General features: G+C 54.9%; 2 protein-coding genes across 6 annotated transcripts in view; one reads left to right on the top strand and one right to left on the bottom strand.

The window, feature by feature from the left end:
* The window catches only part of ALKBH4 (alkB homolog 4, lysine demethylase), a 150,266-nt gene that overhangs the window by 88,671 nt on the left and 35,836 nt on the right, over window positions 1-25,759 (bottom strand). The gene's annotated exons all lie outside the window — the stretch shown is intronic.
* Window positions 1,354-25,038, top strand: SH2B2 (SH2B adaptor protein 2). Of its 5 annotated transcripts, none has more exons than XM_030232801.2 (10): window positions 1,354-1,416; window positions 2,242-2,372; window positions 11,525-12,412; window positions 14,678-14,779; window positions 18,423-18,514; window positions 20,609-20,703; window positions 20,885-21,067; window positions 21,196-21,389; window positions 22,093-22,264; window positions 22,655-25,038. In XM_030232801.2, exons 3-10 carry the CDS (start codon window positions 11,552-11,554, stop codon window positions 22,966-22,968), a joined length of 2,013 nt encoding a protein of 670 aa, XP_030088661.1. In that variant the 5' UTR covers window positions 1,354-1,416; window positions 2,242-2,372; window positions 11,525-11,551; the 3' UTR covers window positions 22,969-25,038. The 5 variants fall into 5 exon arrangements, with proteins under 5 accessions (XP_030088661.1, XP_050837793.1, XP_030088663.1 ...); XM_050981836.1 differs by having other exon boundaries at window positions 1,373-1,457; XM_030232803.2 differs by lacking the exon at window positions 1,354-1,416 and adding an exon at window positions 1,596-1,651.

The following is a 25,759-nucleotide window of genomic DNA, read 5'->3' as shown; positions in this document are numbered from 1 at the left end:
AGGGATCCAGCCTCTCTGTGAGCATCCATTGACCACCAGAATGCCCCTGGGAAGGGAATCATAGAATGCCAGAAACATTTAATGGTTTGGGTTGGAAGGAAACTTAAAGTTCATCTCATTCCAGGCCCTGCCATGGGCAGGGAACCTTCTGCCAGACCTGGTTGCTTGAGGCCCTGCCCAACCTGGCCTTGAAAATGTGACCAGCCAGAAGCAGGAGAGGGAGAGAATCCACCCAAAATCATCACAAACCAGCCATAATGGAGAAAATCCAGAGTCCTTGTCCCCGTTGTGTCTCCTCACCAGTGCTTTTGCATGGTCCACTTTGGGCCCTGCTGCTTTGGGGGAAGACAAAGCAAATGGTGCATCACTGTGCACCAGCCCTACAACAAACCACCTTCTTCTCCCCAAATCTCCCCAGAATACACCTGTCAGAGTAATGGAACAGTGAGGAAGCATAATAAATAACTATTAATAATAACAATAATGCTAAAATCCACCCTTCACCTTTTATATAACCAGCATTGTCTTAATCCTACAGGTGCTTCACAGAGGTAAAAAAGGATTTGTTCCTCCTGCAAATCCTTTTTTTTTTTTAGTTTTTTTTAGTGGTGACTCATCCCCATGCATGCGTGGACAGCCATGGGAAGGCTGGGGGGCTGTGCAGGGTCCCAGAGGCAATGTCACCCCCATCTCCATCCCTTAAACCCCTCTGGGCTTCAGTTCCCCTGTCCTGGGGCTTGGTCCATCCTGACCCACCCTCTACCTGGGTTCAGTCTGTCCTGAATCCCCTGGCAGGGAAAGTGCTCTGAGACGTGTCCAAAATGCATCAGCAGGATGACAAAGGCAGGCACTGGGTCCAGACCCCAAAACTCCCCCTGGAGCCCCTCCATTCACACCCCGCTGGGAATGTGGGTGTGGGGGGATCACCCCAATCCCCTCCCCTGGGCACTGTGAGGACAAATGCTGGGGGAGAGATGGCCTGAGGAAAGGCTGCAGCCCCTCTTCAGAGCACGGGGGAGCCCTGCCACGAATTGTTCATCTCGAGGACCTTGGGGACATGAAGACTTGGCACCTTGAAAATGTAGGGTGCTGCCCGAGGATTTGCAGCGTTCCTAGGAGGGTTGGGGAGCCCGCCGGAGGATCAAGTGCTTTCCTGAGGATTTGGGGTGCCCCCTGTTATTGGGGGCGCTCTCGCAGGCACGCCCCCCAGGCCAGCCCGTGCTGGGCGGGGGTGGCTCGGTGTCCCCGGGGTGTCACGGCGGAGCGCCGGGCGGGGGCGGTGCTGCCGGGCGGGGCCCTTTAAGGCGGCGGGGGCGGTGCGGGGGGCGGCGCTGCCGGCGGGGCGGGGGGCGGCCGGGCCGGCCGGAGCCGAGCCGAGCCGAGCCGCGCCGCGAACCGAGCAGCGAGCGGGGCCGGGTGAGCGCATTCACCGGCACCGGCACCGCAGCGGCGGGCGGGTATTTAGGCGGGTGTTTATTCGCGGTTCTTCCCCCCCGCTCCCCCGTTCAGCAGCGGATCCCCCAGCCGGGGGAGGCTCCCGCCCCCCGCCGCTGCGGCGCGGTGCATTCGGGAGGGTCCCCGAGCCGCCCCCTCCCCTCGCACGGCGGGGCCGCCGCCTGCCGCCCCCCGGCCGGGCCAGCCCCGCTTCCCGGTGAGCATCGCCGCCGCTCGGGGCGGCCCCGGGCCCGCGGGGGCGGCGGGAGGTGATGGGGCAGACCCGGCTCGGCCCGCGGAGCGGGGGCTGCTGCCTCGGTTTGGGCTGCCCCGGGGGAGGGGGTTTTCCCCGGGGCTGGGGGGCTGCAGCCGTGGGTTGGTTTCCCCCGGGGTTTGGGGGTGGCAGCCCCGGTAGGGGTGCACAGGCAGCACGCAGCCCCCCGCACGGATGCTCCCTTGTTTTCAGTCGGTATTGTCTGCCTGGCTTTGCCTGAGGGGTGCAGGGGCTCCGCGGGGGTCGCAGGGCCCCCCGAGGGCTCCGCGCTGCCGTGGCCGCGGGGCCCCGGGGACAGCGAGGGGCGGCTGCGGCTGCCGAGCTGCCTCCAGCCCTGCTCCGCCGATCCTGGGCAGCACCGCGGGAAGGCCCTTGGGAGGCTTGAGGGACTTTCTGCCCGGCCCTTCTGCTTGTTTCTGGTTTTGGTGAAGTCAGGCCGGAGCCCTGCTGGACTGTGGCCTGGGGGAGGTGAGATGTGCCTGGGGATATTGCTCTGGCTCCAAGGACTGACAGCCTAAACCTTTGCTTTCCAGGTCCCTCCCTCCCAAGTCGGTCTGGTACTTCCTTCCAGTGTGGAAATTGATCGGTTGAAGTTATGCATTTGACCTGCAAGAGCCACGCTGCCGGTGCTTCGGGGATCTTGTGAACTGGAACGGGAAAGGAGGTAAAACCTCCCTGTCCCCCCAGCACCCTGCCCCAAACCCCCTCGGGCCCTGCTCCTGTGGCTTTGGGTGGATGAGGAGCAGCTGGGGGAGCTCAGCCTGCAGGAAAGGAGGCTCAGGGAGGACCTTCTTGCTTCTACAGCTGCCTGAAAGGAAGGAGTAGCCAGGTACGGCTGACTAGACAAGAGGAAATGGCCTCAAGTTATGCCTGGGGAGCTGTAGTTGGATATTAGGAAAAATCTCTTTGCTGAAAGGCTGCCCAGGGCAGTGGTGGAGTCACCATCCCTGGAGGATTTAACAGAGGTGTGGATGTGGCACTAGGGGACATGGGTTAGTAGTGGCCTGGGCAGTGCTGGGGGAATGGTTGGACTGGGTGATCTTGCATGTCTTTTCCAAACTAAACGATTCTATGATTACTCAGAGCTCCCCTCCATGAGGATTTTTGGTTTGGTTTGTTGGGAGAGTGAAGAAGGACCATGGATTTCGGGGGATGGCTTTCTAAATAGGAATCATCCTCCTAAACCACACAGGCTGTTCTGAAATGTGCTCAGCCCCCCTTCCCTGGGGGGGGCACATTTGTGTGTGCTGCCAGGAGATCTGCTCAGATGGGATGGCAAGTGCCCTTGGACCTTCTCTCTGTGTCCTTCTGTGGTATTTCCCAGCGTCTCACCATCACTGTAACACAGCAGAGAAGCCCAGGGCTACCACTGAGTGTTTCCTTAAAAAAGCTGCATAATCCTCTCTGCTCCAGCTTGGGGAGCACACAGGTTTGCCAGCCCTGCCTGGTGTCTCACCCAGCTCAGTGACCAGACCCCTGTGCCATTGAGGAGGGTGACTCAGCCCTGGTCCCCATCCCTGCCTGCTCAAGGCTTTGGGGTTAAAATCCCCTCATTCCTCCAATGGGAGTTCCTCAGTTGGTTCAGGGCTGCAGTGGCTGCTTGGCTTCAGGGCCACTTCTTCTGGCTCATCTGAGGTCTGTCCCCTCTTCTCCTGGACTGTGAGCACCCTCATTGCAGCGTGGTCTTGTCCAGCCTCCTCTTGTCCTTCCTCCTTGGAGGCAGAACACCCATCTCTTCAGGATGAGGATGTTGCTGGCTGATGCCTTTCCTCTTCCTCCTCTTCTTCTTCCCAGCAGAAGCAGAGAAACCAGATGATGGTTGCACATCTGCTGGCCCTGCTGACTCAGGCTGGCTGGGATGCCCCAGGGCAGTCCTTCCAGCCTGAGGTTCCTGCATCATTCCCCTTCTGCCTGTGGCTGCCCTCACTTGACCTCAGCTGCTTTCCCTGCCCTTGAGGTGCAGGGATAGGGTTGGAGACTTGTCCCTGGCTCAATGATCCACATCCTTGTTCAGGCAGAGGGAACCTGGGCACCCTGGCCCCAGGTGTGCTCCCGGCAATTCAATCCCACCTGTGGAGAGGAGGAGAGAACTTGCCTAAAACTGCATCCCACACCTGATTTTTGCTAAAGGGAAAACCAGAAGGGCTTTGGAGAATCTGCTTGGTCTTGTGCAAGGTTTGGATTTGGCATGAGACTTGACAGGAGCCCCACATCCATCCACACCCACAGGTGGGGGGACAGGAGAGGGACCCGGTGTGCATCCACCCCAGGGTCCCACTGGGCAGATGTTTGTGCTCTGCTTCACTGGGTCCTGGCAGAATTTGGACCCTGGGGCAGGAGAGGGACTGCAATGGCACCCCAGAACCCTGGCAAGAGGGATGGCAAAGTCAGGCACAGCCTGTGGATCCCTCTGGTGTGGTCATGGCCGTGCTGGGTAAGAAGCTCTGCCTGCCCAGGAGCATCCCTGCACAGTGAAGAGAAAAAGGATATTCGAGGTTGGCTCTCCAGCCAGGGTTGGCAGTTGTAACAGGGTGTTTTGGCATCATCTGGTTGAGGAGGGGGGGGGTTCAAAGCCCACTGGAATTTTTATTTTGCTTAATACACCACTTAAGCAATTAGCAGTGATTGTAGCAGTCCTGGGTGAGGCGCTGGGTAGAATTGAATTTCCCCAGCTCAGATACCATTAGGCAGCAGTTTAAGGCTGTTTGCAGGCGGGTATGAGACAGTGATGCGTGTGGGGAATTAGATCTGCAACGTAAAAAAAAAACATAATAAGAAAATTTCCTACAGAACTATGTAACTTTATCCCATGTTTATTATGTGCTGTAATTGAAAAACAATCTTGGGGGTTTCTCTGACCTAATGGTGGGGGATCCCCAGTGATGACTGTGCTGTATCCATCAGGATTTGCTTTTTTGAGCACCCACTCAGCTCTCTCCCCAAAAACCCCCAAAGAGCTCCTCCATGGCACAGCAATCCCCAGGGCAAGAGTAATCTCTTTCAAAGAGTTTGCACTTGCTTTGGGAAGTGCAGCTGGGTTGATGTTGCAGGGCTTTTTCTTTAAATCCCCAGAGTTTTGGGTGCCTCCAGAGGAGGGGGCTGAGCAGATAAAGCTGCTGCTGTTTGGGATTTCTGAGTGCAGGAAGGGTCTGCCCACAGGTACCAGGTCAGTGGTTAATGTGTAACAGGTGTGCAGGACACTGCAGCCACAGCACACCAGCCTGGAGGGGGATGGATGGATGGATGGATGGATGGATGGATGGATGGATGGATGGATGGATGGATGGATGGATGGATGGACGTGCAAATAGTTTTCCAAGGATGGGAAGGAGAGAGGAGGAGGAGAAGGGTTTTGTTGTGGGCTGAGGGGCGGAAGGAAATCGAGGCTTAGCGAGGGAAATGTGAGATTGCTTGGTTGAGGACAGGGCTTCTGCTGCTCCTCAGGGGAGGCTCTGCTATTGTGGTGGTTAAAAATAGACTTTGGACTGGGTAGTTTTCTGTGGGAAGCTCTCTGGCTGGAGACAGGCACGTGAGGTGGCATCCAAGTGAGGGGGAATGGACAACAGCCTCTGACCTCCTTCACCCAAAGCTCTGGGGCTTTCATTAATTTCCTTTTTCCAATAGCTTTTCCTTTGGGGCATTGAGGGGGTCTCTCTGCTTTATTCCCAGAGACAGCCTCCAAGCCCCAAGCTGCATTCATGATGCCCAGATGCAGCAAAGCTTTGCTGATCATTGTCACTGTACCCCGGGGACCCTGTCCCCATGGCTGAGGTGTCCCCCAGGTCCCACAACACCAGCAGGTTGAGTGCCTTGGGTGATGCTCCAGCCCCGTGCGTGGGCTGGCAGAGTGGCTCCCTGCAAGCTGGATGGAATTACTCAGAGAAAAGATTATCTAAGATCCAGTGGATCTTATCTATGAACTTGTCTTTATTTTCCAGCAGCTGTCAGCACAGGAAGTACAACATCCACTGCGGGGTATTTTGGAGGGGAGGGAGAGGAACAACCCTGCAGTATGGTCAGACTAGTGGGCGATGGAGAAAATCTCAGGTTTTACTGGGGGGCTCTCATGGGCCCATCTGCTCATTTTCAGGAGCATTGGTTCCTGTGGGGCTGCAATCAGGATATCTCACAGAGCTGTGGGGACATCCTTATGTGCAAGAGGAGGAAAGGTTCATTTCTTGCCCATTTTCTCTTTTGAAGATCTGTCCCATCAGCACCTGCACCCCAAAACCTTGTCCTGGCCACCCAGCACTACTGAGTGCTTTAGGGCATCCTTTTTGAGAGCTGGGCTGGCCAGTGGGACCCCTCACTAGGCAGGAGAAAAAGGCACAAGGAGCCTTTTCACTCCAGAAAAATGCTTTCTAAGCTGCAGGTGACAAGTGGACCCTGAAGTGCATGTGGGCAGGGAGTTAAAGCATGCTCCTGCTGATGGATTGGTTCAAGGCAGGTGGTTTGACTATAAAATTTAAGGCCAAAATGCAGTTCAATTAATATTTTAGTGGGATGGCCAATAAATGAGAGGAACAAGGAATGTTTCCATTTCTGTCTGGTCCAGACAGGCAGTCTGATTTAAGATCACAATAGTATAAATAGTACATGGGGTACTGAGGAGCATGGAGAGCAAGCAGCTTCTCCCACACCAGGGCCATGGTCAGGGGTCCAGGGGGGTGTGAAAGCAAAAGGTGACTTCTGCTTTTGTCCCCTATGGTTTTCTCTTCCTCAGCTCAGCCTCTGCGTGCCATCGAGGGCTGGGAAGGGTCCTCAAGGTGACAAAGGAAGTAGGTCACTTGGTCACAGGCTTCAGGTCTCAGCTGTGGAATGGGGGGAGATCAGCTCCTAGCATCCCTCATCCCTCACCCCAGAAAAAAAGATTTTTCTGGAGTGAAAAGGCTCCTTGTGCCTTTTTCTCCTGCCTAGTGAGGGGTCCCACTGGCCAGCCCAGCTCTCAAAAAGGATGCCCCAACGGACTCAGTAGTGCTGGGTGGCCAGGACAAGGTTTTGGGGTGCAGGTGCTGATGGGACATATCTTCAAAAGAGAAAATGGGCAAGAAATGAACCTTTCCTCCTCTTGCACATAAGGGTGTCCCCACAGCTCTGTGAGATATCGTGATATCCTGCCATCAGTCTGAGCCTGCTCACTCTGCCTCGCTGTCCCCTTCCCCAGGACAAGGTTTTGGGGTGCAGATGCTGATGGGACACACCTTCAAAAGAGAAAAGGGGCAAGAAATGAACCTCGTTGTCCCGTGTGCCCAGGTCAGGCAGTGCCTGGGCTTAGGGCAGGCAGGCTCCAGGCTCCCCCGGGAGCTGCCCGTGTGTCAGGAGCTGCTGCCAGCAGCATCCCCTGGGGGGGCCGGGGGTATCGCCTTGCTCTGCGACCTGCTCGTGACTCGGGGATCTCCTCTGGCATGGCACGCTTAGGTCAGGCGCTTTTCTGGGGGAGCAGGTGCCTGGGTTTCCTCATGTCATTCCCTCGGGATCGCGACAGCCAGCTGGGGCTTTGAGTGGCATCGATCTTGCTGGAAACCGAGCAGCCTTGCAGGACTGGGACAGCCGGGGCTGGGCTGGGATCTCCTTGCCCAGGAGCCAGGGCTTTGCCTCCTGCGCTGCCTTTGCCTTTCCCGTTGCTCTCTGGCTTGGCGCCAGCGGTTTCCCCGCACAGCTGGAGGTAGAGGGATGGATGGAGGGATTCAGCTTGGAGGTAGAGGGATGGATGGATGGAGGGATTCAGTTTGAAGGTGGAGTGATGGATGGATGGAGGGATTCAGTTTGGTGATGGATGGATGGAGGGGTTCAGCTTGCTGATCACAGCCTCCAGCAGACAGTGCTTTTCCCCCGCTCAGTTTCGGATCACTTTGTCCCAGCCTGGCTGCGCTGTGCTGGGCGGAAGGGAAACATCTCTTTATTAGGGTTGTTTCCTTAAATAAAGCCATCAGAGCCAGCCGTGCTGGGCAGGCTGTGCTGGCCATCCCATGACCGGTGTTGCGCATTCGGGTTATTAACACCTCATTAGATGCTGGTTCCTCCCCACGCCTCTGGTTCAGCAAATCCCAGTGGCTTTGTTGTTGCTCCCTGACTCCTGCTTCACCGGGGAGTTGTTTTTTTATGGTCTCCTGCGCTTCTGCTGACAGTTTAAATTTCATTTCTTCTTGAGGTCAGTAGCTTTGCTTCCACTTCCAGAGTATTCTGTGTGCCCCCCCACCCGGAGCAGGGGATGCCTCAGCACACCTTGATGGGAGAGGTGTCCCAAATCACTGCCAGCAGCTGGCTCTCACCTGTCATCCCAGCCTGGGTTTCCACTTGGCAAACCCCAGAAGTTCTTTATTTTTATCCTCTTTTCTTAAATTTTGACTCAGTTTCCCAAATGACGGAGGCAGCAGGCACAGCTCTACCCTGGGAGGAGTTTGGGGACTCGTGCAGGTGGGTTAGGAGCCTGTCACCAGCCTGATGCTGTGGTTACCACTCCATAGCTTCTTCATGACAACAAACCACCCCATTTTATATATTCATTTTTCTGTCCTCTTGTGTCACCCAGGCCAGAGACTCAAGGCTGTGACCCCTGAGCCACTTGTGGAGTGGGCTGATGGCACTTCCAAAGGGAACTGGTTTTTTAGACAGGTGCCTGGAGTGTGCTGCAGCCCTCAGGAAGCTGGGCTGGCAGGGGATGGCCCTTTCCAAAAAGCAATTGCAGATTTGCTGCTTATTTTCATCGTGAGCTTATTTTGGTCTCTGCTTCCACCGCTCTGCCCGGGGATGCTGTCTGTGGCATGATAAGTTATTTCAAGAAGTGGGGCAGAGCTGTTGGTATGGAGGGGAGTGCAGGCATCCAGATTAAAGGTAAATCTACACAGATAATTGGGAGCCTGCTTCCTGCAGAAATCAGGTGAATCAGGGGCGGGGATGGCTCTGCAGTCCCGGGGCTGCCCTTAAACCACCCCACTGAGTCCCAGCCTATGCTGTTGGATCCTGGCTGGGGGCTCCGGGCAGCGGGGGTTGGATATCCTGGATAGGTGGCACAGGGCTAGTAATCCCCGCCGCCGCCTCCTCAGACCTGCCAGATGTCTCTCCTCTAGGCTTCATTTTTATAAATTGGCCTTTTAAAGTCTGTCATCCCCATGCAGATGAAAGGAAGATGCTGTGATGCCTCTGCGTGCGTGTCTCCGAGCCTGAGCCCAGCTGCCATGCCTGCATCTCCTTGAGGCTTTTTGTTTGGGGCTTTATCTTTTTTGAAGTGCCTTTTTTTCCTTATTTTCCTTCTTTTTCTTCTTTTTTTTCCCCCTTAACCCCTCGGAATCTGTTAGCTTGCCACCCCTTGGTTTCAAGCAGGCAGGCCCTGAGCACCAGTCCTCCCTCCTGGAGGAAAGGATGGGGAGCCCCCACAAGCCCCTTCCTGCTCTTTTCCCTTTGCACCCTTTCCCTCTCCCTTGCTCTGGCTGTGACTGCTTGGATTGGCAGCAGGAGACTCTTTTTCATCTCCCTTTTCTCCCTGAGCCCAAATACTCGTGGCCCATGGCTTGGTGCCAGGGCAGCTCCTGGGCCATGGCAGAGCTGGGGTTGTGAATTTTCAATTCAAAGGGCAGAGTCTTTAAATCCTCTGCTTGGTGATGGATGGATAATTAGGAATTTCATTTGCTGGGCGGGTAACAAACAGCTTTGCATTTTCTGCTGCTTTGCTGATGTCTCTTGGGGAAATTCAGAGGCTGCTCCTAAACTGCAGGGATGTTTTTTTTTCCCAGCTGGCATGGCTCCCTGCTCAGGTCTCCGGGAAATCCCTGTGATGCTGGGGGAAGCTTTGCCAGGGATTTCTGCAGGAGCTGGAGCTCTGCTGGTGTTGTGGGATGTGAGGAGCCAGTGCAGGCCCATGTGTAGCCTGTCCTCAGTGCCTCCTTGGCACAGCCATGGCACTGAGCTGCATCCTTGCCTTAAAGGTGAGGAAATGCCACATGTATCTTGTTTCTGGTGGGATTTTGTTGCCTGTGTGGGTTTCTCCCTATTTGGGGAGGTTGAGAACCCCTTCCTGGGATGGAGGTGCTCCCAGAGAACTCATCTCCATAGGGATGTGCTGGGAATATGGCAAGCAGCTCCTGGCCACAGCTGCTGCTCTGAATCCCAGCCTTCAGGGCTCAGTCCTGCCTGGTGTCTGGGGACTGACATGGCTGGGGTCTGGAGGATAAGGGGTGGGTTATGCCAGTCCCCAGTGCCCGCCCCAATCCGTGGCTGGTGCCGTTCATCAGAGCAGTAATTAATTACTGGCCGTGTAAGCTGCTGGCGGGATCCAGCGCGTGATTTATTAGCAGGAGTAATCCCTCACCAGCAAAAGGGCTGCTCTGTGAATGGAGAGCAGCAAAATCCAGGGAAAGAGCTGCTCTCTGAATGGAGAGCAGCAAAATCCAGGGAAAGAGCTGCTCTGTGAATGGAGAGCAGCAAAAATCCAGGGAAAGAGCTGTTCTGTCAATGGAGAGCAGCAAAACCCAGAGGAACTGTCCTGCCCTTCCAGAACTGGATCCCACAGGCACAATCGCTGCCTGGAGCAGGGCAGCCACAGGCACCCAGTGTTTGAGCCAGCTGAGGTGGATTTGCCAAACTGCTGCCCTTGGAGTGGGGGAAGGAAGGTGTCTGGACACAGGGACCAGGTGTGTGGGATCATGGGCTCAGCAGTGCCCCAGCCAAGGCCCACCAGCACCAGCAGCCATGAGCAGTTTTGGCACTGAGAGGTGGTTTTTGAGATGCAGTCACTGCAGGGGTCCCCCAGGGGAGGCTCTTCATACTGCCCAGAGTAAGGGAGAGATTTGGGAAGTGCAACATGAGCACCAAGCTGGACTGTACACAGGCCCTGCCAGTCTCACAGCCACTGGGAGAAGGACCAGTGTGGAGGTTGGGCCAAGTGGTGCTTCTCCCAAGGGCTCACAGGTCTGGTCTGCAGCTCCTTCTGGTGTGCTCCTGGGTCTGGCTTCTGTTCCTTTTCCCCCTGCACCCCACCTGCTCATGGGCCTCTGCTGAGAACCTGTCCTGGGTTCTCTGTCAGCTGATGCTCAGCAGGGAGGGTGAAATCCCAAAATCCCAAAATTGATGTGGCAAAGGATGAGGGCAGAAATAGAGACTGGAGAGAAAGAGAAGGACCAGCTGTGGGGTGCTGCCCTGGGTGGGTACTTCCAGGACTCCCAGTGCTCCCTCCCCCTATGGAGAGCTGTGCCATGCCCAGGCAGTCACAGAGTGAGAGGAATCCTGCAGGCAAAGGCCCCTGGGCTCCTCCGCTCGGGGACTCCTTAGCGGTTTCATGAGAAATCAATAATGCTTTTGCATGGTCATAATCGTAAAATAAGTACAATTTATGGCTGCTGCCAGGACCAAGATTTTTTCCTAGTGGATGAGGTGGAGAGCGAGCGACACACAGACACTTTCCCACAGCACTTTCCTTTGCACTGGAACTGCACATCAGCTCTGGCACCATGGCAAGGGGTGAACCCATTTTGGGGGTCGGGGTTGTTGTCCATGTCCATACCCCCCTTTGGGGGTGCAGGGTGGGTTGTTCGTGTCCATGTCCCTGTTTGGGAGGGCAGGGTGGGTTGTCCGTGTCCCTGTTTTTGGGGGACAGCATGGGTTGTCCATGCCCCATGTGGGAGGGCAGGACGGGTTGTCCATGTCCCCATTTTGGGGGGGCAGGGCAGGTTGTCCATATCCCTGTTTTCAGGGGACAGGCTGGGTTGGTTGTGTCCCCGTTTTCGGGGGACAGGCTGGGTTGGTTGTGTCCCCGTTTTCGGGGGACAGGCTGGGTTGTCCCTGTCCATGCCACACTCAGGCCATGTCCCTGTCCTGCAGCCCGCCGGCAGGTGGAATGGGGCAGCCATGAACGGCGATGCCCTGTGCCAGGAGCCCTCCTCCCCGCTCCCCGACTGGAGGGAGTTCTGCAAGCTGCACGCCCAGGCAGCCGCCGTGGACTTCGCCCAGAAGTTCTGCCAGTTCCTGAAGGAGAACCCCCACTACGACACCCCGGGGGCAGAGACCTCCTTCTCCCACCATTTCACCGCCAACTTCCTGGACATCTTCAGCCTGGAGGTCAGCCGGGTGTTCGTGTCTGACTCGCCCACCAAGTACAACATCGTGCCCTTCGTGGGGCTGCAGAACTGCCACGTCCCCTACGGGCGGGAGGTCACTCCCAGGAAGGAGGAGACGTCCACGGAGTCTCTGGACAGCATGGACGCCCCGCTGGGCACCAGCCGCTACCTGACCCCAGCCCAGCAGGTGCAGGCTCACAAAGTCTCCTCCTACGGGCAGTCCCGCAGCTCGGAGGATGTCTCCATCCACGCTGCTGCCAAGCCCAAGTTCAAGAAAGGTTTCTCCCTGAGGAACATGAGCCTGTGCGTGGTGGATGGCATGAAGGAGATGTGGCACCGCAAATCCTCTCCGGAGCCGGGTGCCGAGGCCGCTCTGGGCGGGCGCAGAGCCGAGAGGGAGCCGTGGCCGGCCGGGGGCAAGGAGCCTGGGGACCCTCGGGAGAAATGGACACACAAGCTGCGCCTGTCCAAGGTGCCCTCGTCCAAGGTGGAGCTGGTGGACATCCAGAGGGAGGGGACGCTGCGCTACATGGTGGCCGATGACACGAACTGTGTGGGGAGCTCGCAGTGGCAGAAGTGCCGCCTCCTGCTCCGCAAAGCGGTAAAGGTGGAAGGGGAGAGGTTCCTCCTGGAGTTTTATGTCCCTCCAAAGGTAAGTCCTGGCTTTTGCGCACTGTTGTTTTTATGAGAAATTTAAGCAGCAGTTGGGCTTTGCTTTTGGGGCTTTTTTTTTGTTTCCACTGCTGAGCTGGGCTGAAATCCAGCTCTGGTCCAAAGGGAGGTCTGGTGCTGTGTGGCTGAGGTGTAAATGGATGGGAAAATGTGCTTGAAACCCATCCAACCTGCAGGCCAAAATGAACCTTGCACTCTTGGTGTTGGTCTGTGCCTCTCACCTTCTGAGAAAATATAAAACATGAGTTTAAACTCAAATGCATCTCTCTGGAAAGCAGCTCAGCATGGGCACAGATGGTGGGCATTGCTCTGGGCTGGATTGGGAGCTTCCCCAGCCCAGGAATGGGGTCTGGCTGGAAGGAAACAACCCCAATGTCCATGGTGCCCACTAGGGAGCCTATGGGAGAGCTGGAGAGGGACATCTAACAAAGGCATGGAGTGACAGGACGGGGGAAATGGCTATAAACTGAAAGAGAGTAGGGATAGGTGGGGCATTTGGGAGAAATTCTTCCCTGTGAGGGTGGGGAGGCCCTGGCACAGGGTGCCCAGAGAAGCTGTGGCTGCCCCATCCCTGGAAGTGCCCAAGGCCATGTTGGATGAGGCTTGGAGCAACCTGGGCTAGTGGAAGGTATCCCTGCCCATGGCAGGGGGTGGAAAAGGATTCCTTCCAACCCATTCTGTGATTCTGTGGATGGAGGATCTGATGAAGCCTGGTGTGTCACCTGCACCAAAGAGCAAATAAACTTGGGTTAAAATGGAACAACTGCTGCTCTTAAAACATTTAAGAGAGAACTCATAGAGGGATTCCTTTTTTAGTGTATCTTGATTTGCCTCTAAAAATCAATTTTGAAATTATTTTATGGCAACTTTTATGAACATTGTCTGCTCTTCTGTTATAATCACACCCTACTTTGGTTTACAGCTTTCTCCTCTCATCCCATCTTGCTTTCCATCTGGCAAATGTAAAAGTGGCACCAGTCTGGCACAGCTGGAAGAAAACTGCTTTTTGCTTCAGCAGCCCACAGCTTTGTTTTTACATAGACCCTACAAAAACTATGGCCATGTCTGTAAACCTTTAAAGGGAAGAACCCTCCTGGAGAGGAGGGGATTGGAGCGAGATGATCTTTAAGGTCCCTTCCAACCCAAACCATCCTGTGATTCTAAGACCCTTCTCTGGCTCAGGGGTGAATTATCACCTTGTTTCCTTTCCTTTCGAAGCAGCTGCTGCTTCCTTTCTGACCTTCTCCTGTGCAAACACCGAGATGGAAAAATTCCCCAGGGATGGGCAGAGCCTTGCACAGCTGAGACGTGTCTGCAGGCAGCACTGGGGCTCTGGGGCTGGCAGAAACGAAACATCCTGCAAGAGAAAAAGCAGTTTCTGTTCTGTCTTGGATTTATTTATTTTTATTTCCCAATAAAAATGGGAACTGAGCCTGTTATTGGTAACTTGCAGCCTGGAGCTCCTTGCTGGCCTCATCCCACCCACTGCATCCACGGCACCAGGTTCAAGTTTTGGTGACTAAATCTCATCTCTGCTTCCTGCAGCTGCAGTGCTTCAAATCCCAGAGCCCTGGAGGGGACCAGCCCTGGAGAGCAGCTCCACGAGCTCCTTTGTGGGGATTTGTTATAATTAAAACAAATATCTGGGGAATTTGTTGCTCAGCAAACACTTGGAGTGGGAGGCACCGGGTCTTGCCTCCCCACCGAGGCTCCGGCGGGTGCCAGGGGCCCTGGGGGAAATTCATTTTTCTTGATTTTAATGTAATTAAAATTCCCTGCATGGCTGAGGCTGCTGTGTTGTAGCTGCTTGGTTGAAATGCTGCTCCTGTACTGGAGAAACAGGGCTGCTTTCTGCATGGGAAGCATCCCTCATCAGACAGCACAGCTCTCTCCATCGGGAGAGGGTTGAAAATGGAGAGAAATTAAGTGGTGTTGGCAGAGCTGGCACATCAGCCTGCGCTGGAGCAAGGAGGGTGGTTTGGCAGTTAAAAGCACCTCCCTGTCTTCCACTGGGCCTCCTCTTGGTTTAATTCACAGAGCTCAGAGTTATCAGGCACGGGAGGGAAATCAATGCTGTTTATTCCCCTTCTGTAATAACCACACAGGCTGAGCTGATCTTGCCTCTGAGAGCCCTGCTGCATTGTCCCCAGGGACAGTTTGATTCAATTGAGTGACTTTTTTTTCTTTTTTTTTTTAATTCATTGATTTAATTTATATTCTTTGGTATTTTTCTTTCTTTTCTCAGGCTTCCAAACCCAAGGTGAGCATCCCACTCTCGGCCATCATCGAGGTGCGCACCACCATGCCCCTGGAGATGCCTGACAAAGACAACACCTTTGTCCTAAAGGTGAGAGCAGGGTGTGGATCCCTACAGGAACCCCCTCTGCACCTGAACCCTGCACTGCAGGAGGCTCAGTCCCCAAAGGGATTGTTGCCTTGGATTTCAGAGCTGAGATGCCAGCAGCACAAATGCTCCCCCACAGGATCCCTGCCTGTTCCAGCAGACACCAGGGTGTTTTGGGATCAAGCTGTTTGGCTTTCACCATGGGGTTTGACTTCTCTGTGTCACCAGGAGATGGGTTAAATTAGTGATCTGAGGCAACCTGCAAGGGAAAATGCTCCTTGGTACAGCTGCTTGTGGTTTTGTGGCTGCTGCTGTCCTGGATCAGTGACATGTGGTGGCTGTTTCATTGACACAGTGTGATGGCCCTTGGTGCTGTGGTCTGGTTGATGAGGTGGCATCTGGTCAAAGGTTAGACTTGATGACCTCGGAGGTCTTTTCCAGCCTTAGTGATTCTGTGGAAACAGCTCTGTGAGACCCATGAGACCCTGGGGATCAGCCATGTATGAGTCTGGGGGCATGAGCAGAGAGTGAAAGTCTCTTTCTTCAGAATTTTCCATATGATGCAATTAATTAGCTGATTGCTGCCTCCTGCTCTGCTGGAAGACAACAGCCTGTCATGGCAGATCAGGGCTGAATTTTGCAAGGTCTTGGACACCATGACAGTGATGGACCACTAGATTTTGAGCATTTCTGTGTTCCACCTCTTCTAAACAAACACCCTCTCTCCCTGATCGTCTCCCCCAGAGTGTGTGGCAATGCAGAGTGGAGAGGCCAGGCCTCCCAGCTCAATGAACTTGCTTGAAAGCTTAGAAAACTATGAAAGGAAAAGAGGGGGAAAATTGAGCCTGGCTTTGTGAAAGCTCCCAAGCCTTGAAATCCACCTGGCCCCAGCACACATTCCCAGGAGAAACTTCTTTCCATCAAACCCAGCTCCTTGTCAAGGTCACACAACTTCTCCTGGCACCTTCCCTTCTCCAAGGGCATCTTGCTGTTCAGCCTCAGCAGTGGTCAGTGCCCACCATGGGCACAGAGGCTTATTCAGTTGTTGTTTTCTGTGCCTCTAAGGCCAACCTCAAGTGTCTTCTGTTTTCCAGGATAACCAGCCCAAGATCCTCCTTCCTTTCCTTCTAGGCTCTGGAGATGGAATGCCCCAAAGTGTACATGAGGCCCAGAGCAGATGGGAAGGATTGCTTCTCTTTTCTTCTTCCTCTCTGTCCAGCCCAAGCTGATGCAGTGCTTTCCTCACGCCACGATGATGATGATGATGTTGACTCACACGCAGCCTGTGGGCTGGTGTAACTCCAGGATGGTTTCTGCAGAACTGCTCCCAAGCTGTGGTTCCCCAGCCCACAGACCCACAGCGATCACTCTGAGCTCAGGGCTCACCCTGTCCTTGAGCTGGAGGCTGGTTTCAGCTTCTTCTTCCACTTCAGCTTTGACAAGTTCATTTGAATTCTTGCCTGGTCCTCCAGCACATTTTCAGTGTGATGTCATCCATGAATTGATCAGGTGTCCTCGCATTCTTTTGTGCTCATCACCGAGGAGCACACACAGAGACCCTTTGATGGGAAGGAGCACATCCCTCAGCTTTGACCACTGGCCATTGACAAACCATCAGCCATCAATTTCTGCTCTTGGAATATGGCTCATCACGTTCTTGTCACATTTTCTAGATCCCCTTACAAGCCCCACCTCAAATGTGTCACATCAGTGTCCAAAGCTTGATGTCCTCATCCTGGTTCATTGCCCAGGAGGTGCCACTGCTTCTCTCTATCCCTTGGGCTGTCATGAGCATGAGCAGATGGGTTTGGTCATGACAAATCCCTTCTGGGGCTGCCTGCTGGGAGCCTGTGAGGGTTGGTTTCTCTGTCTGCTGGAGGAAAATTCTGCACTTGCCCTCTTCCCATTTTCTGAAGCCAGACATGGTCTCTCCTCTCCCACTGCTAACAGCTTGGTGACTGCTCCAGCCATTCCTTTAATGCACTTCTGGAATGTTCCAAACCCTGCCAGCTGGAAAATACCTGCTTTACCAGGTACCTCCTGCTCCTGGCTCTCACCCTGTCGCAGGGGAGTTGATCACAATTGATCCTTTGAGTGAGCTGAGGCACCAAGCACAGCATGGAGCCCCCCCACCAGGCTTTGCTCTCCCCTCCCAGCTGCTGGCACAGGATGCTGCTCCCTTTTTCTCACATCCACTACTTGTGGTTCATTTTCTGCCTGGGTCCTTCTTGCTGGAACATCTTTTTACTCTCCCATTCCCCCGTTGCTGGCTGGACTTGCAGAGGGGGTGAAGCATCCTCAGTGCTGGAGTGCAGGTTAAGTGGGCAAGCTGGGTGCTGTGGTTGCCCTTTCTGTGTGGTGTGGAGCCCAATCTCAACCTTCACACAGAACACACAGGTTATGATGGATGGAAAAGCCTCTGCCTCATTTAAGGATGTTACTATGGCTGGAAAAGCCCATGCCTTGTTTGAGGAGGGCACACTGAAGTAGTTCCTGCCAGACTGCTTAAAAATGAGCAGTCAGCGTGTCCCCAGAGCCCATCAGACACCAAGCACATGCAGTTTTTTCCATTGCACAAGCAGGTGCTTGCAAAATACCCAAGCCCTGCATGTGCTTTGCTTGCTGTCATGCTTTGCATGAGTGAGCAGCCCCGTCTCCCACGTCAGCTTCATGCCTTGCCCTCAAAAAGCCAGAGAAGATCCTTTCTTAAGTTAAACAAACTGGGGAGGAGGATCTTTGCTGCTTTCCTCCACCTCTGCTCAGGACAGGGTCCAGGTCACTGCTCAGCCCCAGACAGGGCTCTGCTCCCTGTTCTCCCTGCTTATTTTCAGGATGGTGATTCAGTTGTTTGTGATTAATTGAATTTGCTGGGAGGTTGTCTCAGCTGGCAATGTGACACTCTCCCAGAGTCAGGTCTGCTCTGCCACCTCAGGAACACGATGTTTAAGGCTCCATGAGGGATGCAGGGAAACCTGCCAGAGGCACAGAGCATCCCATGACATCTGAGTCCACTGATGTGGAGCTTCTGGCAGGGAGAAGGCACAGCTCCTTTGGGCTGGACAGTTTGAAGGCTCTTTTGTGTCCTGAATTTTTTTTTTTCCTGTGAAAGGGAGTTTCTCTCCCACTCTGTTGCAAACAGAAGTCAGAAGCCTCATGGACCAGCAGGCAGAAAATATAATGGAGGAGATGTTTAAAACTCCTGGGGTCTGGCAGGGTTTTGGGGCAGAGAGCAGTGTGGCTTCTGCTACAGCTGTGCAGAGCTAGATTTGGGGGGGACACAGAGGTGCCCCAGGAGTGAGGAATGCTGTCTGTGCTTGGGCATAGTGCCATGTACCCCAGTACTGCCAGCCAGGTGTGTTTTTTATCCATGGAGGCTGTAAAAATCTTGTAAAAAACTTGTCATGTACTTGCTGATAATGGTGGGGTGGGATTTTCCTCTGAGCTCCAGATTTGGTCAGGGGTCATCTTGGATGCATCTTTCTGGGTCACCCCTCAGCACTCCTGTCCTGGGATGGGGTGGGACACTGATCCTCTCCTGCTCAGCTGAGGTGCTGCACAGGGGTCTGGCTGGGCTCTGGGGTGTGTTTTGCCTCTGGGTGGGGTACAGCAGCCTGGCATAGCTGACTCCATCCCACATGGCCTGCAGGTGGAGAATGGGGCTGAGTACATCCTGGAGACCATCGACTCCCTGCAGAAGCACTCGTGGGTGGCTGATATCCAGGACTGCATCGACCCTGGGTAAGGATTGCTGGGGAGGGGCTCTGTGGGGCTGAGCTGTGGTGCCTGAGCACAGGCCGTTACCCAGATGCAATTTTTGCTGCTTGGGTTGTCACGGGAAGTGCCCAGCTCACACCAGTAGAGGTCTGGAGGCAGAGTTAGCAGCCTGTGTTTGCCAGGGGTGCAGAGCAGTGGCCACTTGTTCACCCTTCTCTGCCCCACGTCCCCTCAGCCTGGCAGAGGCAAGTGACCTGGGAACACAGCCTCAAAGCAGGAAACTCCTAACACCCACCTTCTGAAGCTTTTATACCATATTTGAGCTATTTTCCAGGGTTTTTTTCCAGCTTAGCATCCATGATATATTTAAGATTCTGCTGGTTGAATTGATTTATTTGTATTTCTATCACAGTGGCATCAGTGTTGTCATTGGAGTCATAACTCAGCCAAAACTTCTCATCTGCTGTTTCACCAGCACATGCAGCAATTCGTGTTAGGGAGGTTTGTGTGCCTGGTGCCCTTCAGCTGGCTCAGACAGGCCCAGCCTTGGGGAAATCCTGGCACTGCCTTTCTTGGCACAGTTTTGGAAAAAACAGGTGCCCATGCTGTGACAACATCACTCAAATGTGGAGGCTTGGAGAGGCTCCTGCTCCCTTCAGGCTGCCTTTGCCCCCTCCTGCTAGGGAAAGGCATTTGGTCACCATGGAGGATGCACCAGTGCACTCCAGGTCTTTGCTCCTTTTGCTGTTTTCAGAAATCTATAATTCACTGGCATGGGTTGCCCACTGTAGCTGTGGCTGCCCCATCCCTGGAAGTGTCCAAGGCCAGGCTGGACCAGTCTTGGAGCTACTTGGGCTAGTGGAAGGTGTCCCTGCCCATGGCAAGGGGGTGGAACGAGATGAGCTTTAAATTCCCTTCCAACCCAAACCATTCTATGATTCTGTTACTCAAAAAGCACCTCTGAGGCTGGGCTGCTGCTGTGAGGCTGTGAGAAGGCCTTTTTCCCCTCACTCCATGTTTCAGTGCTGGTTTTCCAGCTGGAGCTGAGCACCACGGCCATGCTCCCCTCGAGCCACCGCAGCAACCGCCAGCGTCCCCACGCCAGCCCCTGGCTCTGGCCCTGGCAGCCTCCCAGCCCTCTCTGTTTGCTTAGCACCCAGCACCAGCCCGCTCTGGCCCCCGGACGTGACTGTAAAGCAAATAATAATGAACTGCAGAGCAAATAATAATGAGCTGTTTAATACACCGACACACACGCTCGGCGCCAAGAGCGAATTCTCAATCAGCTCCCGATGCTTTTGCCAAGGGCTGCGTGCTGGAGCCGCCGCGTGAGCGCCCAGCCGCGGCTTTTCTGCAGAGCGCTGTTGGTTTTGGTTTCCTTCCTCCCTTCTTGTTTTTAACTGGCTGCAGCTGAATGACTCCCAATGGCTGATTCACTCACTGGCCACTAAATAATTCAGCAGCTTCCCCGCTGCCTGTGCCCACGTGGCCCGTGTGAAGCAAGAGCAGCGAGTGCTGTGGGCAGCTCCGGACTCTTGCTGGTGGCTGGGATAAAAATAGGATGTGGAGCAAGTCGGATGCTTGTGCAAGAAGGGTGCTGAAGTGCACGGGGAGGGCTGGCAACAGGGATGTTCCGAGTGGCTCCCTGGCTCTATTCCCACTTGCTGTCTTGCTCCAGGCCTCCTGAGTTACTGGTTTATGTCTTTTAGGGATGTAATTCCTGTGGGTGGGTAATTCCCTTTGCAGAGGGTGAAAGTGAAAGCGCCCTCGGGTGGGAAGGTGTGTGGGTGCAAAGCAAAGCACTGAGAGTCAAGGTAACAGCTTTCCTTCCAAACCCAAACCCTGCAGCAAAGTCCTGCAGCTGGAACCAACCAGCATGACCTGTGCAGGGTGGGCTTTCAAGGGTTTAATCCTTCCCACACTGGTTTCTCACCCCCAAAAAGTCATGTTTGGCGGCTTCTTTGCCTCTCAATGCTCTTGGTGCAGTGGCAACCCCTTGGGAGGAATTCAGGGGTAATAGGCTCTTGGATCACACTGGAATTTTGCTTGGCTAAATCCCCATTCCATGCTAGTGAGTGGAGGTGCCACGTGTGTATCTCTGTCTATGCTCTCTTCCAGGGACAGTGGGGATGACATTGAGCTGGTGTCCTGTGCACAGGGACCCTGTCTGCCAGGCAGGACAGCCTCGTCCAGCTGCGAATTCCTGAATGATGGTAAGGAACTACATCTGGGAAAGTCTGGGACTCCCTCAGAGCCATAAGCTAGCCCTCAGGTGTCTTTAAGATCAGGAATATCCAACACAGTTGCCGGCAGAGCAGGACAGCCCCCAGCTTTGCCCAGTGATGGTGGGTGATGCTGAGCCATGCACTCATCCCTCTGCAATTTCCCTTCCAGAGGCACCCAGGCCACCAGACAGATGTGCCCTGCCCAGCTCTCACAACGCTCCCATGGCCACCTCTGTCCCCGTGCCCCCCAGCCGGGGCAGGGACTCCCTGGGGGAGCTCCTCACCCACGTCCCACTGGAAAGCTTCCTGCAGACGCTGGAATCCTCCCCCACTGCTGGTGGGCACCTCACAGGTACTGGGATGCAGGATGCAGCACCCATCTCACTCTGGAGGGTGCACAATGGGAGAGGATGAGGGGGACAGGAGGAGAGGGGGGTGATGGTCGGGTGCTCCCTAAAAACCTGCTGTCCCTGTGGGCAGGGGAGGACAGCGAGGCCGAGGCTGAGATCAACCTGTCTGACTTCCCCTGGTTCCATGGGACTCTGTCCCGGATCAAGGCAGCCCAGCTGGTGCTGTTTGGGGGCGCCCGCAGCCACGGACTGTTTGTCATCCGGCAGAGCGAGACACGGCCGGGGGAGTACGTGCTGACCTTCAACTTCCAGGGGAAAGCCAAGGTGGGTGTCCTCTGCTTCTCCCTGTCCTCTGCTTCTCTGGGAATGTTAGTCCCAGCCCTGCCCAGCACCTCAGGTTCCTTCTTGCTCTGTGGGTGACACCAAATGCAGCAGCTCTGCAGGGAGCTGCACCCCAGCAGGGCATCCCTCAGAACCACCTGCCCTTGTGCTCCAAGACCCCTCTGCATCCTGTCCAGCCCCTTCTACACTTTCTCAGCTGGATCAGTGTGTGTCATGTGAGCATATGGATAAGTACCCATGGGGGCTCAGTGTAGCCTGGCACATCTTCCCCTGCTCTCTCCTTGTCTGTTCTGTGTCCTGAAGCACACAATTGCACTTTGAATAACCAACCACAAGCAGTTTTTTGCTGGGTCCCTTTTCTAGCAGAGATTGCCTGTTCTTGTCACCTTGCAAGTAGTAGTTCAGTTGGGCTAGAGGCTTCCCCAGGCTGTCTGTGACCATGGGATCAGAGCTTCAGCTGCTCCTAGTTATACCCAGACACCCTTCTCTGTGTGTTTCTTTATGGTGTTCAACCCCAGGAGGGGTCAAACTACTCCTGGGGCTGCAGCAAGTGAGGTTTTACAGGAAACACCCTGCAGCAGGGTAAACACAACAATCCTGTTAGGTGCAAACCTCCCTTGGCTGATGGAGGTGACTCCTGCAGATTGCAAGGGTGAGTCTCATCCCTTGCCCCCTGCACTTGCAGCACCTGCGCCTGTCGCTGAACGAGAGCGGGCAGTGCCACGTGCAGCACCTCTGGTTCCAGACCATCTTTGACATGCTGCGCCACTTCCACACGCACCCCATCCCGCTGGAGTCGGGCGGCGCGGCCGACATCACCCTCCGCAGCTACGTGGTGGCCCAGAGCCCGCAGCCCGGTAGGTGCCAGGCTGGGTGGGGAGGACTGGGAGGGGGCTGGAATACTGGAATCCAATGGGATCCATGGCATTCCCTCCCTAAAGCAGTGCCCTGCTGATGTGTGTGGCTCTGGAGGTGTGCCAGGGTGGGTGTCACTCACTGGAGGCTGGCATTTTGAGGGTGTCAGTGCCCTGTAACTCCTGGCTGTGGGTAACAGTGCCCTGGCTCGGGCAGGAGAGGAGCAGAGAGGTCTGCAGGCTTAGAGCATCCTGCTATGCTGGGAGAGAGCAGGAAAGAGGGTTGGAGAAACAGGGTCAGGGATGGAGAGGGGGTGTGGGAAAGTAGCAGAGAGGGAGGGCGCCGAGCCCGCAGGCAGAACAGGAGGGGTCAAGCTCCTGTTTCCCTTGCAGACACCGGCCCCCCGCCACCCCTCGTGTCGCAGCCCCCGGGCTGCCGGGTCGACCTGCCACCTCCACACTACTTCTGCAGCACAGCACCCACGGGCCCGCCGGTGCCGCCACCCGCGGAGGGGGTGGCCGTGGCCCCTGCTGTCCCGGTCCCCGCACCCTACCACCGCCTGGAGGGTGCCCTGGGTCCCCGGAGCCGCAGCGACAGCGCCGAGCGCCGGCCGGAGCCCCCTGCCGCCGGTGCCGAGGACTACCACGAGGCTGACAGCGCCCGGAGCCGCACCCGGGCGGTGGAAAACCAGTACTCCTTCTACTGAGCCCCCCGAGCCAGGGCTGCATGGTGGGGCAGCGAGGCAGCTGTGCCCCTCACCCTGCACCGCCTTGCCACCTCCTCCTGCCACCACCAGCGAGCCAGCCGGGACGTCCTCCTCGCTCCCTGCTGCTTTTGGGAGCTGTGTCAGCCTTGGGCAATGTCCCAGCTGGACCTGGCGCCAGCCCAGGGGTTGGGGCAGTGCTGGGGGTGTGGGAGGCTGAAAGAGTCAGTGCCATTTTAGAGCTTGCAGCCTCTTCTCCTTCCCTCCGGACCAAGAGCTTTCCCAGGGCTGAGCTGGGCTCCCTGCATCTCCTTCTGGGTGTGACCATTGTGGGATGGCACCCGAAGCTGTGACAGGCTCCATCCTCTAGCCAAAGCACCTTGGCATGTCCCTCTGGGGCCAGAGCCCAGCATGGCCAACATCCTTCTGGCACCATCGCCCTGCAAACCAGCTGCTGAGGGACTCTGGCATTTTGGGATGAGTGTGGAAATGTGCCAGATGTCCAACTCTTCTCACACACATGGAGCACTGAGAGGGCGCTGCTGCAGAGGCCTGAGGGTTTATTTGGGCTGGTTTTTGGGCTCCCTCTGGGGCACGTGTTTTCCTACCCTCTGACAGAAGAAGGTTTTTGTCCAAAGCTTAATGAATTGCATTCAAGGAAGGGTTTTCCTGCTGTCCTGCCTTTCCTGTCCCTTTGTTTCCTTTCTCTCCCTGCTGTACTAACAGAGAATCCCTGGATAACCCTTTCATCCTCCCTTTCTTCCTTGATTTTTCAAAACTTAAGCCCTCCACAAGGGCATCAGCCTTCTGTCTGCTCTCTACCACAGCTGGGCAATATTTTCCATTGCTCAAGGCAAACCTTGGAAAAATATGACAACACCTCCTCTTTACATCAGCTTTTGGTCATTTGGGATGTCTCAGGGGGTCAGGCAGAGGCCAGGGGCTGTGTCCAGAAGTGAGGGACAACTTTGCTTTGCAGGAGAAAGCAGGTATTCCTGCTTGGCTGGGCTCCCAGGAATAAAAACACTACATTGATTCTTTTCCAACAGGTCATGGAAGCCCTGAGGATGGTTTTACAGGCCAGGGTTTATGCCTCATGGGAAATGGGAGACCCTCCAGAAGGGCAGCTTTGCTTGCAGACAAAGTGTTTGCACATCCCCCTTGGTTTGGCTGAGACAGCTTGTGTTACCCAGCACCAGGACACCTGCTGCTCCTCTAGCAGTGACAGTGCTCACAGGACCTGAGCCAGGTGGCTTTGGAGTGTCTGGACAGGTCTCCATGTAGAGCAGACCTTACTGGCTGCTAGCAGTTATCACTTAGTTCAAAGAGGTACAAGCCAAGCCACAACCTCAAAAAAAAAAAAAAACCTTGAATTTGTCTGGAATTGGGTTGGGTCAAATTTTTATTTATTAGGTGCCTTCTTTCCTGAGCTAGCAAAGCATGTCCCCAGTGCTTGACTCACAAGAGGAGAGGGGAGGTGTCTCCAAGGCTCCTTGCTTCCTCCTGTGATGTGTGAGCTGCCTTTCTGGCCCATGGATGTGTGAGACCATCCTGGTGGATCCCATTCCTGCAGCAAATCCACCTTCTCCTCAAACACGTGTCCCTTCAGAGGGCAGCAGGAGCACTTTGCTCTGTTGAAGGTATTTCTGCTTCCTCAGCCCAGCTACAACACAGCTCAGAGGAGCAGGGAGAGGCTGGATGCTCTTGGTTGATGGGTTTAACACACATGGTGGATGAGGGGAGATCTCCAGATCTGACACAGACATCATCACTCTGGTTCATCCCTGAGACCCCAAGGGTGGGATCCAGAAGGCTGGATGGGAGCACTGCCTTACAGACCTTCAGATTTTGGCTTTTTTTCTCACTTTCTGTGTCACAGGATAGGAAAATGAGGGGGAAGCGATGATCTGCAAGCAAAAATGTTAATTTGTAAATAGGGAAGAGTCTGGAAGAGTTTACTGTTGTGTAGAATAAATTAATTTTATTTAAATAAAAGAAATGGGAGGGGGGGACTTGTTAAACAAATTGAGAACTTGAGTTCCGGTTTTAAAATAAAATCACTTGCAAAAACAACAGCATGTGAGCAAGAGCTTTGGGCTTTGCTGGATTTGCTACCTAAAAAAAAGTAAAAACAGAGGGAGGATGCTGTCATGTCTCATGTGTAGACCTTGTTGGTATCTCTGGGCAGCTGGGGCCAGGCTGGGTCTGTCTCTGCCTGCTGGGGTACACTGAGGGGAGAAAGGGAGCAGAGAGTTCTCTCCTCTGCTGAGCAGAGGGAGGAGGAGGGTGGGTCCAGGCTGTAGAGGACAGGGTTTCCTCTCCTTCCAGTCTGTTTTTTACTTTGTCTGGTTAGTCAGTAGTGCAAGTCAGAATGGTCCATCCCCCAAGCAGCAGGATAATTGGGAATGAGCAGCCCTGGGCTGTGAAAATGCCCATCCCTTGCTAAAGGCCTGTGCTAGCATCTCCCAGCAGCTCCCCATGGCCTGTCATTCCCCCTCCTCTGCCTTCATCTCTCCTGGGAGACTGTGCCTCATGCTCTGACGTGGTATGTCTTTCTAGTGTGCTCTTTTCTGCTGAGAATCCCCTGGGAAAACTGGAGCATTGTCCCAGACTGTACTGTGACAGCTAAGCAGTGACAGACGCAGCTAACACATGGCTTTTGGGGGGGTGGAGGGAGCTGCTCAGCTCGGTAATCAGGCCATGGTTGTGTCATGATCCATTCACAAAAACATTCCCTCCCCAAAAGTCACCAGAGCCTTTTCACCGCTCCTGGAGAGCTCATCCATCAGGAGCT

Source organism: Serinus canaria, chromosome 19 (assembly GCF_022539315.1).
Source record: "Serinus canaria isolate serCan28SL12 chromosome 19, serCan2020, whole genome shotgun sequence".
NCBI lineage: Eukaryota > Metazoa > Chordata > Aves > Passeriformes > Fringillidae > Serinus > Serinus canaria.
This window is presented reverse-complemented; position numbering and strand designations above follow the sequence as displayed.